Here is a 15,905-nt window from a genome sequence, read left to right on the forward strand (position 1 = left end):
TGTTGACAATGCTTTTATTTCTGCTATGTTGAAAGGGACACTCTCCATCAAAAATGTACAGCCCAAATTCTGAAATCCCTGCACATTCCACTTACTGAAGCTAGTGGGTCTTTGGTTTGCTAATAAACACAGGACTTGATCCTTCAAATGTATCTTTTAATTCCTAGGCATATTACTGACACTAGACAATAATAATACTCTTTCTATCCCCCTGTTTATTTTTACATTTTTAGAAAATGTGTTTCTAAAATATCTAAATTATGCACCTAAAATTAGGTGGTATTGTCTCTTCAATTGTTCTGTAAACAACTCCCAAACAGGGAGTATTGGGGAGAAAAACACATGGGAAAACTACAGTAATAGTTGGAATACATGGGATGCTTCTTAGGTACCATTACACTTTAATTGTTATTACTGAGTGAAGACAAGATCCCTGCAAGTTTATAAGCTAAACTAGATGTAATACTAGAGCTTGCAAAGGTAAGACTGCTGCTTCTGGGACCATTACCATGGAGTACTCTAGTATTTTTTTTAAATAAAGGGAGCCTATTCACAAGTCCTATACAACACCGCAGCCAGGCTCATAAGAGACCCCTCAGCATATGTGCACTGAATATGTGGCAACCAAGAATAGCATTTCTAATACAGTAACTCGCATGAAATCCAAGCAGACAGGGAGTAACTGTTTTTGTGTGTGTGTGTGTGGGGGGGGGGGAGACAATTTGCAGCAAGCATGAATATGATGCTTAGAGGGTCGGGGGTTTTTTTTTTTTTGCCATTTGGAAATAATCACTTAATTATGGGCCAAATCCTGATCTCCATAGACAAAAATGGGAGCCAAAGGTGGCCCTACAGTATTCCCCATTCTCTTGTACTCCTGCTATAGCTATTTGATAGCATCATCATCAGCCAGTAACCCACCATGGAAGTAAGTCAGTGGACCTTGTCAAGGATATGTGACAAAGTCTGAAGATGACCACATGTAAATTTCAAGTCGTTAAGAAAACCCCATTTGGAAAGACAGGGCAATTGCGCAGTCAGTCAGTGGATCAGTACTCCCCATCTGTACCTGGCCCAGGTCAGGGAAGCTAATGATCCCATTAGCAGACCAAATTCAGGCAGGAATCTTGGTCAAGTGCCACCTGACTATGACCCCAAAATATTGACATCTTTTGCTTTTCAAGATGTTGGACTGGCACTTAAAATTCTTCAGCTTAATGATGAGGGTTGCCTCTTCAGCACCATCCCCAATACCTACCCTGGGTGCCACTACTGTGCCTGTCAAGTACTATCCTCCACATCTACCTTGGGGTGCCTTGCTGCACTTCTCCCCCACAACCACCCTGGGGTGCCCCTGCTACATCCCTGCCCCACACCTAACCTGGGGTGCCCCTGCTACACCTCCCCCCCAAACCCACTCTGGGCTGCCCCTGCTACATCCCTGCCCCAGACCCACTGCAAACACCCCCCCCCCACACACACACACACGCTCTTGCTCCGGGAATCTCCGCGCGCCCCTCGCCTAGCGAACCCGGCTCGCGCGCACTACGGGCTCGCGCCTCTCCCGGGGACCGGCGCGCGCCGCCCTGATTGACAGGCAAGATGTCGGTGTGGGAGCCAGGCAGAAGGGGATGCAGCAGCCTGCACGGGCGCCAGGCAGCAGCAGCATCAGAGCAGGAGGCAATGCAGGCAGCATCTTGGAGGAGCCGTTAATGCACACCGCCCCCCTACCTCCACCGCCTCCCGCACGAGGTGGACAATGCAAGCCCCTCAAGGCAAGGGGCAAACCTCGGTGAGCAGAAAGAAACGCCCCCCCCAAATCCTGCATGGAGCTGGTGTGTAAACAGAGCGGCTCCTGAGTGCACACACACAGCATCAGCCCTACTACCTGGGGTGCTCCGGCTCCCAGCATCTCACTGGCGCGCTCTCCCCCCACCCCTCCGGAGGAGGCACTCACAGGGGAGAGGACACTCGAATGGAGGCTGCTTGACACAATCAGATCCACGCTCGCTATTTATTTTTGTTGGGGGGGGATCGGGGGAGGCTTGTTGTCTCCGGTGGAAAGATGCTGGCTCCTTTCACGTTGCATTGTTGAGGACTGGAGGGGTGGGGGTGGGAAGGAGCAGGGGGTGGGGGTGGTTGGGGGGGGAGTGGGATACCACCATCCCTTTGATCTGGGAGGAGGAGAAGGAGGAGGGGGCTGCAAAGCGAGCTATGGATGAGGAAAACATGACGAAAAGCGAAGAGCAGCAGCATCTGAGTTTGCAGAAAGCCTTGCAGCAGTGCGAGCTGGTCCAGAACATGATTGATATCAGCATCTCCAACCTGGAGGGGCTCCGGACCAAATGTGCCACTTCCAACGACCTGACGCAAAAAGAGATCAGAACCTTAGAGGTAGGTTTTACCTTTGCAAACATGCAGAGGGAGCATTTCAAACGCTCTCTCCCCTCCCCCACTCCCTCGAATATAGTTGTGTGTTGGGGGGGGGGGAGAAAATATGCATGATTTTGTATGTTTCTGCAATCTGGCAAACCCGGTCTACTTTTTCAGTTGCCTTTATTTTGCTGTGAGCCTTTGCAAGGGAGGTAGGTCCCCCCTCCCCGACAGTGTATTTGTTTATATACAATGGGGGCTTGTGTGCAGTGTAATAAATTAAGGAGCTGCAGTGAGCTCAAATGAGCCTGCGCGTGCTGCAGGTGGCCAAAAGGTGGTTCTTGCACATAAAATGTGGCTGCCTATAAATAGCTCTTTCCCCTATACTCCTCTGATTTTTTTTTAATGTCAGGAGGCAGGCATTCAGTTTTGCATTGCAAACCACAGATCTCTGGGTGGACAATTTCCCTTCATGTGCAATGAACAATTTGCATGCTTAAATATAAATCAATCTTGCCCCATTGAATGGAGGTACTGGGGATCCCCTCTTGGGAGCCCGCAAGTGATGCAGCTGTGAATCTTTCTAATCTTGCATTAATCAAACAGATCTTTTGGCTTCATGCATACAAGGAGATCTACAGCTTCTTTTCAACAGCCCTGTGTATATTACAGGAGACCTAGAGAGAGGGCTTGGGTAGCAGTTTGTAAAGGCCAGGTTTGCAAAGGAGTGATCATGAGGAGTTAAAAATAACTTGCATGTACGCACTGGAGATTCATTTTAAATACCAGGAGGGCTAGGGGGAAAAGACGGAACCTCACGGCGTTAATTGGACTGGGTAATGTGCACTGGGTGGTGCTTGCCAGTAGTAATGGCAGCTCTGATGGAAGCAGAGGAAAAGGGGCTAAGAGGAGGCAGGTTGAGTTCCCAGGGGCTGGGATGGTAATAAGGTGGGACAACATGCAGTTGTCATGTATGCCACCAGGGTGCTTGTCCTCACTCTCCACTTGTAAAGGTAGAGGTGAGGAGATTTTAAAAGGACTCTGAGGCCTGAAGCCTTCCACATCTGGCAATGTGCTGGTGACAGACCCTGCTGCATTTTATTCTAGCATCATTGCTATAGAGAAGGTTGTGTCACCATATATCTTAGACTCGAAACCCCAATACAGCTAAACTGGGGCCTGTAATGCGGGAGGGGTAGGGTGGAGAGGGGGGACAGTGCTTCTGCCAGCTCCACCTCAGTGAAAGAACTGTGTTTGAAAAAGATACATTAGCCTGGGGCTCCCCTTTCCGTGTGGGTTTCTAGCTTGCTGTTTTAACTCCTTCCTCCCCCATGTTGAAATTTAGCACAAGAAGTCTCAGCTTAATGATGTTTTTAAAAAGAAAAAGGTGGAAGAAATATAAATAAAAAATCACAGAGCAGTTTCCATAGAAGTTAGAAATGGACAAGGACTAGCCACTTAGCCAATCATCTGCAGGTAAATAGATTCTCTTTCAAAGATAATTAGATGTTTGCCAGTTTCAGGATTTGAATGTGTGGATGTGCCTTTAAACAGAAGGGAGACTTTATTTAAACAGATGTCAGAGAATCCCCAAAGTCTGCTGGGGCAGGGGTTCTCAATCTGGGGTGCCTACCTGGGAGAAGAAGAATCCCAATGTGCAAAAGGTAAAGAACCCCTGAGGACTTTATCATCAATCTGTTTTATGTGGAAGATGCAAATCAGCTGAAAATTGGCTGTGGAGCATGGAACTAAGCAAATGACTGTGTCATAACATGGGGTAAATGCTGCTGGAGAAAGGAGGCGAAAAGGAGTTGTTTAACTTGGTCACGTGGCTGTTGCTCATTGGGGATTTACTGCCTCTCATCGCTTTTTTTTATACTATGTGTACTAGAAACTTACTGCATTTTTTATCTAACAGGTTTTCTAACCTGGAAGCCTAAAGTTAGACACCTCAACACCTAAATAGCCACTTTAATTACTGTGTCTCTTTGGGCAGTTCGGACAGCCAGGATAGAGTTTGTTTAGGTAGCTGGAGGGCACAGAATCTATGCTGCAGAGTTGAAAAGCGCTGTGTGCCATTAACAAGCTCCTAAAGCCATCCAGCTCCCTTGTCCAAGTCCATAAAGTGGCTCCAAGTTCATGGCAATGGGCAGTTCCACACGTCTGGGAGGGACGTGATGATTTTTCACTTCACTAAAAGAGGAAATAGTAGAAAATGGTATCTCTCTCTACCAGAAGGCAGTGGTGAACCCTTGTTCTCTTACAGAGGGACACCCAGCATGCTTTATGTGAGCCCCCAGTGCAAACACTGAAGTCCAAATTCTATTTTGGAAGTGCAAGCTACACCTGCCTGAGCCCAGGCTCTGAAATGGAGATTTGCCCGGAGGGATGGTATCCCCACTGTCTCTTGGAGTGTCTTCAGAGGCATCTTTAGTTTCATTTTGGAGCTTCTTAGGAGCCTTGTTAGTGGAGGCTGGAATAGGGTTGTGTTGAATCAGTGCATTCCTGGCCAGTAGTGCCTATTCTTGGGGAGGTTCCGTCTCTCTGGGCACCCCATCGAAAGGGAGGTTGTAATCACAGTTCCCAATAAGGTGTGCACCTGCGCAGCCATGCACAAAAAAATTATTCTCCTGCCTACCTCCTCTGGAGAGCCGCGCAGCAGAACCTGGGCAGCAAGCGGCTGCTCCGGTGGGCAGGGCTGGCTGAGACAGTCTGGTGAGGAAGCAGGGGGCTAGGACCATGCTGTGGCCATGTGTTGAGTAGTCAACTTCGGAAGCCCCAGGGGCTACAATGATACAGCACATTCCAAGGGCCACAACTTAAGCGTGGTTGCATATATATGCAAATAGCTTCTTTTACACGGACGGGCATGAATACAAAGATTAAGGCAAGACTAAACAACACACAGGCCCCATTTAAGTCTGTTCTGCTGATTTTAATAAAATGAAATATTTACTCAATTTCCATCCATATGACAGCACTTTTAATGAGCAATGACAGTCCAGGAATTTAACTCAACAGAAGACCATTCTATTGACTACTTGTTTGTTTTATCTTCACAACTGTCCAGAAATTTAACTACTAAAACATGTCAGCTCAAACCGCACTGTGAGCCACAAACAAACGGGCTGTGGTGCATGTGGCTTGCGGGTCCCGCATTGAGTAACCCTGCCCTAGGGAATCCAACTATGGTATTTTTACCAAGTTATTGCCCAGAGCTGGTCTATACTTTGCTATTTAAATAGCAAATTAAGATGAAGAACATTTATGGTCATGATTACAGGTCGGGCCTCTCTAGTCTGGTACCTGCAGGACCTGACCAGTTCCGAATCAGAGAATTTGCTGGACTATGGGAGGTCAATATTGTCTAGCAGCATTACTAACACTTCCACTGCTTACTGGGTTGTTCAGTGACATTTAAGGGTAAATTAGAGCTAAATAACAGCACAGAACACTGAAAGCAAGGACAGGTGGTTGTAAACAAACTTCATGAGACTATGGAAAACTTGGCCACATCCATGAAAAGTGGACATCCTGCTAATTAAAATCATTCTAGACGATGGATGGTTCTGGACCGGATGGTTCTGGACTAGAGAGGTTCAACCTGTAGTTGCTGATGAAACATGGTAATCATATGGTCCGGTTTTTGCGAGAGGAGATTCTGGTGAAAGCTGGCATAGGCTGGGATGAGTGGAAGCTGTTAGCATGCATGTCAGATAATTCAGTCATAACTGGCACCTGCAGTTGGCTTTTAGGGGAGAAGCCAAGGGCATTACCTATCCTATCCCCTGCTATTTAGGGTTGATTTCTCAAAATTGGCTCCGCAGCATGTTGGTGTGGAGGAGTGCACACTTCTCTGCCCAGGCCATACCTGTGGCTTGTGTTATACAGGAGATTGGTCTAGAGGGTCATAATGATTCCTTTTGACTTTTAAAATTTGTGGCTCTTTGCTGTGGGAGCTAGCAGACAGCTCTATCTGGCATGTGACTCACAGAAACATGTCAGTCAAAGCTTTCCCACAGAAGGCTTCTGAAGCTATATTGGGCTCATTTAGAGTTTACAAAGCCCAATCTAGCAAAGGTGTCACCAGTGCCCACCACTGGTTTTTCAGAGTGTGAACGGTCAGTCCTTTCTGGATGTGGAGCCCTTTTTAGGGGTGATGCTCCATAATCAAGGCACGCTGAATCACTAGCTGCTTTTGAAGATCTTGGCCTATATACGTTCTGGCAGCTAAGGTGAAATGCAGCAACTGGGGGATGAGGCAAATGGGCGATGTGTTAGCACCCCAACTTCCACTGCCTCTTTGGGTCCTTTACCTCTTTCTTCACCCCTGATAATCTGATCAGAGGTTAAATAGAGAGGTTTTTCTGGTCTACATTTACCCTAGCCATTCATGCCACAGTGATTGCTTGGTGTCTGCACACTTTTAACCTGTGCTGCCTTTCACAGGCAGTCAGTAGCTACAGCTCATGCTGCTGTTCCCTCTAGGAGACGTACTTGTGTTACGTAAAACATTCTGAAAAGCCGCTATGAAAATGCCCCTGTATGGCTAACATGATTTATATGACCATAGTTACTAGGAGGCCGGGCACAGTTCAGGAGCCCATGGTGCTAGGCTAGGAGTGAGCAATAAGCTGGATGCGGATCACTATGGTTAGCTCCTGGCAGACCTCTGGTGCTTTATTTATTTGTGCCTCTCAGATACAGCGGCTGGAAGCTCCCGTTGGCCGTGAATCCTCATTCCCTGCCAACAGGAGCTGCAGGAAATGGCAAGGACCAGGGACCGCTTCCCACAGCTCCCATTGTCTGGGAACTGTGATACGCAGCCAATGGGACCTGCTGTACAGGCAGAAGTACAGGTAAATAAGAACATAAGAACGGCCATACTGGGTCAGACCAAAGGTCCATCTAGCCCAGTATCCTGTCTGCCAACCGTGGCCAATGCCAGATGCCCCAGAGGGAGGGAACACAACAGGTAATCCTCACGTGATTCCTCCCCGTCACCCCCCTCCAGAGAAACAGAGGCTAGGGACACCATACCTACCCATCCTGGCTAACAGCCATTGATGGACCTAACCTCCATGAATCTTTCTAGCTCTTTTTTGAACCCTGTTAAAGTTCTAGCCTTCACCACATCCTCTGGCAAGGAGTTCCACAGGTTGACTGTGCGCTGAGTGAAGAAAAACTTTTTGTTTGTTTTAAACCGGCTGCCTATTAATTTCATTTGGTGACCCCTAGTTCTTATATTGTGGGAATAAGTAAATAACTTTTCCTTAGTCACTTTTTCCGTACTAGTCATGATTGTATAGAGCTCTATCATATCTCCCCTTAGTCTCCTCTTTTCTAAGCTGAAAAGTCCAAGTCTTTTTAATCTCTCTTCATATGGGACCCATTGCAAACCTCTCATTATTTTTGTTACCCTTTTCTGAACTTTTTCCAAATAAAGTGCTGATGGCCCATCGGGGGCTAAACCGGGTGATTTGGGCCGGTAATTTCCCATTGCTGTGCTGGGTGCTGTACAAACAGAACACAAAGATGGACCCTGTCCCAGGGAGGTTACAATCTCAGTGCACTTTGCAGTGCCATAACCATGAAAGCACACCCATGATCACATCTGATGTCATCGGATCACAATTATCTCCTTGTGTCAACCAGGTATGTTAATAAGCTGCTCTCTCTGACTGGTGTTCACCTTAAACATAGCGGTAGAGCTGGGTCCTCATTCAGCAGCTACCACCCTCCAGCCGCCCAGCCTCTAAAGGCAACACAGGAATAAGAGTGACAATATCACCCCCCCAATAAACTTGTGAGCCCCTTGCAACATCCTTTGCCAATCTGAGAAACTCCAAGTGTGCATAGTATAGGGCAAGAGCACACACAAGACCATGGGGGGAGACCAGTTTTGCTGGTCCACGATGTGTTTTTTATAGCTGTGAATTTGGTAGGTCTCTGCTCATAGCATTTAACTTGGCCATTAGGTTTCTTGACACATAAACTGGTTTCATGTGTGAGTGGGGCGGATTCCCGTTATTACAGTTTGAACAACTTCCTTTCCCTCAGAAGAGAGTTTTATGTAGTGGTTAGAACAGCTGGGCCACTGCCTGCCCCCAGGCAAGGTGTGGGACGCCCCTGACTGCACCCCCATCAATGGTCTTGGGTTAGAACAGATGTCACCCAGGATTTTGGACAAATCATGTAACCATTCCATGCCTCAGTTTCCCCATAGTGACAATAACACTAATTGAAAGTACATACCTCAGAGTAATGTTATGGGACTCACTGCCTACAAAGTGTTTGGAGTTGCTTGGATGAAGTAAGCTCTACCCATTGCAAGTATTGCAAATACACTAGGTTGTGGCTGGGCATAGCACATTTTGTTGAGGATGATGACTGGCCATTAACTGTGTTACAACAGCATCTGGAAGCTCCAAGATCAGGACCCCAGTGTGCCCAAATGCTGTGCAAACACCCGGCAGGAGACAGCTTTTGCCCTGAAGGGTGGGAGGGGAACAGAGGCACTTGCCTGAGCTCACACAGCGGGCCCCTGGCAGAGCTTGTGTCCTCTCCGCTGGACCAGGTTGCCTCTGAAGGATGGAGTTTGACACGAGAATCATTTTGACCCGCTAAGTGGTGCAGGATTAGCCACCCAGGGAGAGGGATTTCCCTGTTGGTGTCAGTCAAGCAAAATGGGAATTCCCGGTTGCGTGTCTGGTGTGTGTGTGCAGGGACAAAGCACCTGTGTCTGATTTAAAACCCAGTCCCGGCTGCACTGAGACCAAACTGTGGACAGCTTGTGATTCAGTCCCAGATCTCTGTTTGAGTCAACAGGTGGCTGTGGTAAGAGTAAGCTGTGTGATAAAAGCATCTGCCCAGCTTTTCATAGAGGTGCTGACTGATGGTGTTTCTATTATAGAAACAAGAAGATTTCCAGCAAGGGAGTGATAAATGGCAAACCCAGGGCCAGATTCTGGTCTCAGGTACAATCTGGTGTGACTCCATTAAAGTCAGTGGATTTCAGTGGCATTACTCTGGATTTACAGCAGCCTAAATGAGATCAGAACTTGGCCCTGGAGCCTTGCCACTGCAGAATCCCAAGGACATGACGTAGGCTCAGAGTGCCAGCGAAGAGGAGGTGTATTGTTGCTTTCCATCTGTCTGCAAAGAAGCAAGTCAGATAACGCTTGATTGCCAACATGTGGCAGAAAAAGAACTGGTTAGTTCCTTTGCTCTTGGAACAGCCCTGGACTTGCAGCCTGCTCTGGAGCACACTGAGGTCAATGGAGAAGGGTTCCCATTGATTTCTGGGAGCTATCAGGCCTCCTAAGGTCTCTTCCAGCTCTATGATACTAAGGAAGCTGGAATCTTATTGCATGCACCTGGTGGAGTGCACACAATGCAGGGAGTAATGCACTGAACTGCACAGGGAGTACTGGTGGGTGGTAGTGGCCAAGCATTTGAAAAGATCAGTATTTAAAATTGCAATTTTTAGAAATTTAACTTTTGGAAAAACACTTTACACAAATCAGATTTTTGTCCTCTCCTGTTGGAATTATGTATTCCCACGATATGTGGACACAGGCAGTATACTTCAGTGGGGAGGACTCCAGAGGGCAACTCAGGCAACATTGGCTCTGTCTAATTCTGCCTCTGACGTGCTTTGGGACTTTGGGCAAGCCCTTCTCCAGACCTGTGTCTCCTCCTCCCTCCCCATCTGTCTTGTTATTTGGGTTGTAAGCTCTTGGGGGCTGCCTCTTACTCTGTGCATGCACCTAGCACAATGGGGCTTTGATCTTCATCAGGGCCTCTCAGTACTACTATACGGATAATAACAACCACAGTCCATCACTTTGATCCTCCCTAAGTTTGTGTAAATTGTGCAGAAGAGATTACAGGAGAGATGGGGTTAGATTTACACCTCTGTAACTTCATTCCATTGAGTTCAGGGGAGTGACACCAGTGTGAACCTGGAGTAACCAAGGGATGAATCAGGTCTTGTATTTTGCACCCAATCCTGATCAACTAATCCTGATTTGGTGAGGATTACAATAACTATCTCAATTTAATTCTTTTTTTAAATTATGTTTTACCATCTTTATATAGTGCATGTGATTCTTGTTTCACATGGTGTAATTGTAGAGGGAGTTGCTAGCAACCTCTGTACTGTGGTTGTCGAACACTTTCCACTCAAGGGAATTCTTGCAACCTTTTCTTTGAAGTGCTCTCAGACCTCATTATTAGAAGCTGTCCTTTAACCAATGCCGCTGTCACTCCTTATTTTTGGAGGTTAACTGGGCAGTTAGTAGATTTTTTTTTTCACTTCAGGACGTCTGGGTTCGATAGGCCATAAGTGAAATACCAGCTAGTATCAAAACCTTAGCTCCAAACTGGTATGTTTAGAGCCACATTTTGCAGATGGCTTATTCCTTAGTAATAGAGCAGACCAGAACACTGGATCCAAAAACTTCCTCATGTTTTGGAATGTTTGACATCTGGATTAAAAATGTTGGGAGTTGAATTCGCTTCTGGTATAAATGTGTCCCCTCAGCTTAGCCCTCAGTGACCATTTGTCACCTTTGGATATTGTAAGGCAAGGGGTTCTCAAACAAGGCGTTGTGACCCCAACACAGTCACAAGGTTATTCATGAGGTATCAGCCTCCACTCTCAAACCTTACTTTGACTCCAGCATTTATAATGGTGTTAAATATAAATATACTGTTTTTGCTGTATAAGGGGGCAGTCACACTTGGAGGCTTGCTGTGTGAAAGAGGTCACCAGAATAAATGTTTGAGAACCACTGGTGTAAGGAGCTGGCTAGTGTGCTCCACTGCTATCTGTGAGAGCGACTCAAAGCTGATGCACTATGTTTCAGAGCCTCCATTAGTACTGCTAACCATTGAAGAGCCTTCTCTCGTTCATGGGGCTTGAGGTCTGTGGTTTTGGACCACGAGAATTGTCGCTGTTAATGTGAAGTTCTGAGTGGCCCGTACTGAGCTAAGTAGAAAGAACAGTGAAGTCCCAGGTAGCTTTACTTTTGTCACAGTAGCATTGGAGAGCTCTGCAAAGGAGAGATTGGCACTAGAGATGCAGCAGTGATATTCCTGGCCAGTTTTGGTTGGGGGGCACTGGCAAAGCTGTATAGACAACAGGTGCCGAGCACCTGCCTCCACTATGCATAGCTCCAGTCCGTACTGCATTTCCCAGCCAGCCTTATTTATGAGGCCTAAGCTTGTATTTCCCAGCAATGTGTTGTCATAATTTATAATAATACATGGACAGGACAATGACTGTGGTGCCTCTAGCCTTCAACAGCTCTCTAGCCTTCCACTGTGCTCATAGAAACACGTTGTTTTCCAGGATTTAAACTAAGCGGGCCATTATGGCCGAGAAAGCCCTTTGGGAACCTCACTGCACGTTACGGTGTTTCATAGCATTGTGTAAAATGCAAAGGGTTCTTTGTCCCAGCTGTGGACTTTAGGTGTACTTAGGGGTGTGTGTGTGTGCGTGTGTGCATGCACACGTGCATGTATGTGTTTCGTATTGGTGGAAGGCGGCCACCCTGGTAGTTGAAGCCCTTTGTTTAAGTTGCAATGCTGCCCTCCCACCCGTGTGCTTCAACACTGCCTGGCCAGTGTGCTTTAACACTGCTCTGCCTGGGAAGAACAGGAAGATCAGGCTCCGTGGCCCATGTCAGTGACGTCAATTGCAGCCTATAGTGGTGGTCCTAGTTAAATTTGCGTGGCTTGGTCCCTACCCAGTGCTTGTGCTATACATAATGATTTGAGTTAGGGCGTGCAATTTTTTTAAACTGCTATAGTTATAACAGTACATTTGTTAGAGTAGAATAGAGACTGTTATACAGGTGTGAGAGTGTCTTACACCAGTGTAGCTTATTCCTTTTCCCTCAGGGGAGATGCGGTACCAGTTTAAGCACAGTTATATAGCCTCTACACAAGAGAGTTTTATCGCTTTAACTGTACCAGTGGACATAAAGCAGTACAAGTTTTCTGTATAGACCACATCTCTGTTTCTAAACTCTTGGGGGCAAGGATTAAATCTCCCTCTGTCTTAAAGTGCCTACTGCCTCACTGGTGATGGATACAAAATAGCAGTAATCTATGGTTTTATCCTATCGACTCTTGCCCACCGAGCATTGGACAGAAATAGTTCACTTGTTATGGACTCAAATAGGGTTTGAAGTGGTATCCAACACACAAGTCTCGTATTTTCATCTGACTCACTTCAGTGGAGTTAGTCCTGAGTTCACTATGGCCAGCCATAAGCTTTCAAGAAGCATGAGTCACCCCTTCCAAAATCATGACATTAAAAAAAAAAGTGGCTTTCATTTTACTTGCTTTCTGGTTTAAATGCAGTTGGAGCATGTTTTTAAGTTTTTCTCTGCCATCGTGAGGGTTAGAAATCTCGTTTTTAGCATGAAAGTTGAGAGACTTATATAGTCACATAATTCCAGGAGCTGGGATGTCAAATAAAATACCAAATAGCCCAGGACTCGAGACACAAGCTGTGTGAGTAAGGTCAGAATTCAGCCTGCTTTTCCCAAGGTCCATTAAACTGCCTAGTTTCTCTGACTTTGTATATTTTAGAGAAATGTCTTTAACCAGACTGCCTCTCAATAAGTTTTCTTAAAGTATAAACACCTGGATCAATTCATGCCAGCATCTTTGCACTCAGGAGCAAACCCTACACTAATAAACAAATGTGCTGATGAGGTAATGGGGTTGGAAGCAGGTGTGTTGGAAGCAGGAAAGAGAATAAAATGAATAGAAAAGAGATTATATTCTTAAGCTACCAAGTGGCTACTATAAACAGAGAGTAAAAAAATATATATGGGGAGGAGGGAAAGGGGATATGTTGACAAATCACGCTAAATCCCCAAAAGATAATCTGTGATGGTGTCATTTTCAAGTGCTTGTCACAGATTGTAAATCTGCAGCAAATCTGATATGTTTATATCTTTTTCCTTTGATTTAATTATAGAATTGGTGTTTGGTTTTCCACTGGAAACATAACCTGGCCCACAGACGTGCCCAGCTGTTGTGTATATTTGCTGTCTGTGAAGACACCCTCCCCAACTGTACACATGGTAATGCAATGGGAAAACACACACAAATAATGTGCTCCTAGGAAAAGAATACACACCGTGCTCGGTCTGTATAGACAGAATAAGAATCCCAAATACAGGTGTGTGTTAGGAGTGGATTCTGTTAGACGCCGTGTATGTTTTGCTCCCAGTGGCCTTAGTCTAAGTTTTGGGTGCACAGACTCAGATCCTCAAAGATCCACTCCCAGTGAAACCAGCAGCCTAAAGCCTTTTGGAAATCTAGTTCTCCACACTTTGCAAGGAGTTGCCATATGCAAAGTGCACGTTGGTTAGTGTCCAAATGCATTATGGGGGGAAAGCTTTGCATTCTTCTGCTGCAGTAGAGATTTCTGGAGGAAGGATTCTGGAGTGAATGAATTAGAGGGTTGATCAGCTGTGGCAGACCCTGTATTCCCATGCATGATCTCACTATGTATGACCATAGACCCATGTTTGCTCTAGTCATAGACCACTGTGCTAGATGCAGTACAAACACACGAAAAAACAGTCCCTGCTGCATCCCAGGATTCTGTTTCATCTGTGGTGTGAATTGTTTGCAGTGGGGATGGTAGAATGCTGGTAGAATGCAGTGGTGGTGGTAGAAAAGTTCTTGTAGGGGCTTGGAGTATCCATGTTTTGAATATACATGCCATTTGATGCATTCCCCAAGCCAAAAGTTCCTCTTTAAGGTATCCTTAGGATAAAAGGATTCTCCAGCAGGGATCCTGAAATTGGGGAGCAAACACAGGTATTCTCTCACTCCTGAAGAACAGACTGTGGCAAGGCAAGGCTTAAATAACTTTGCCTTATGTCTGATTTACTGCAAGATTCTGCAGAATGCTTCTAAAATAAGACTACAGGCTTCATCCAGCCCTCAGATACGTGGGTGGTATTGGTACGTGCCTTTCAAAGGCAGCTACACTTCGCTCTGCACGCCCAGGAGTTGGTTTTGCAGTGCACCAAGGACTGAGTCCTCTCTGGTTTTTGCATATGGCTCTATATGTGTATTTCAGAAATGCAGTGAACCGTTAGCTCAATTAAATACATGACAACTGAACGGAGTATTCACGTATTGTAATGACACACTTGTTTTGTGCATGTAGCTCTGTAGTGAGAGACAGCTGCATGCTCACTTTTCATATGTAAATTAGCAACAATGGTGACACCTTATATTTCTATAGGGCCCGTCATCCTCTGGGATCCTACAATATTTTTCAAACTCTGCAGGAATCCCTTTATTCACCACTAAAATGCAGCCACTTCTGGGGTGGAATGTGGTGGCTATTGAACAGAAATACAACAGTTTAGGACAGGAAGTGAGGAAGAAGAATGTATCCATTTGAAATTACAGGGGGCAGGGGGAGAGGATTAAAAGTCAGGTTGTCTGTATCCAAGCTGAAACTTGGCCTGGACTTCAGGTTTTGCCACACTACTCTTGTGAAAAATTCCCTGACATCTTTTAGGACCACAGTAGGGTTGCCACCTGTCCATGTTTTCCGAGGATCATCTCTTTTTTGAGGTAGTTGTCCCAGGAAATTGAAGGGTGCTCAATACACATCGTCCAGGTCTAAGGACTCAGGAGCATCCTTCTTTTGCACCTCAGAGGTGACAACTCTAATCAGGATCTTAGTTGTACATCACAGCTAAAATGCAGCCCCTCCAGTGCTGCACAGGCCCTCCTGTATAGTCCAGCCTGTGGGCTGAATCCAGCCCGCCAAGCCTTTTAATCTGGCTCATCGCCCGACCCAGCGGGACCCACAGGCAGGGAGCAGCCCCATGCTGCTCAAAGCAGCTGGCTGCTCTAAGAGCCTCTCTGCACTCTGCGCTGGGGAGGAATGGGAGGCTTTATGCCTGCCCCTGCCCAATCTCTCAGCTCCCATTGGCCAGTTCTGGGTCACGACCCAAACCCTCTGCAGCCCTTCCTCCCCTTGTCTCAGGTAACAACTCCTTCCAGACCCTGCATCCCTTCCTGCACCCTCCACCCCAGCCAGAATCCACTCCTGCACCTGTACTCCCTCCTGACCTTGCATGCCCTCCTGTACCCCAATCCCCTGCTCCAGGTCACCCCCAAACCCTCTGAACCCTGCTCCCCCCCACCTCAGGTCACAGCTCCTTCCTAGACTCTGCACCCCCTTCTATACCTCTTCCCTAGGCCAGAATCCTCTCCTGTCCCCATACTGCCTCCCCGACCCTGAACCCAATGCCCTATCTCAGGTCACTATCCCCTCCTTCACCTGAGCTCCCTCTCAGACCCCACACTCTCTCCCGCACCCCAGTCCTCTGTCCCAAGCTTCCTTCTGCACCCAACCTCCATCACAGCCCCTACAGCCCCACCATAGAAAAGTGCGGTCCTTGGCCACTTACCAAAATCTTGGAGTGGCCCCCCACCAAAAATTATTACCTCCCTCCCCACTGCCAGGGGGAATGTCTACA

General features: G+C 46.7%; 1 protein-coding gene across 1 annotated transcript in view; it reads left to right on the forward strand.

Annotated features, from left to right (window-relative positions):
• Positions 1 to 2,214: 2,214 nt before the first annotated feature.
• KSR2 (kinase suppressor of ras 2) overlaps positions 2,215 to 15,905 on the forward strand; it is a 78,572-nt gene continuing 64,881 nt past the window's right edge. Inside the window, exon 1 of the mRNA XM_089775313.1 lies at positions 2,215 to 2,394. Within this exon, the coding sequence (XP_089631439.1) occupies positions 2,215 to 2,394 (180 nt within the window). The remainder of the gene's footprint in view (positions 2,395 to 15,905) is intronic.

The sequence above is a fragment of the Pelodiscus sinensis genome, chromosome Z, assembly GCF_052426305.1.
Source record: "Pelodiscus sinensis isolate ZL-2025 chromosome Z, ASM5242630v1, whole genome shotgun sequence".
Lineage (NCBI taxonomy): Eukaryota > Metazoa > Chordata > Testudines > Trionychidae > Pelodiscus > Pelodiscus sinensis.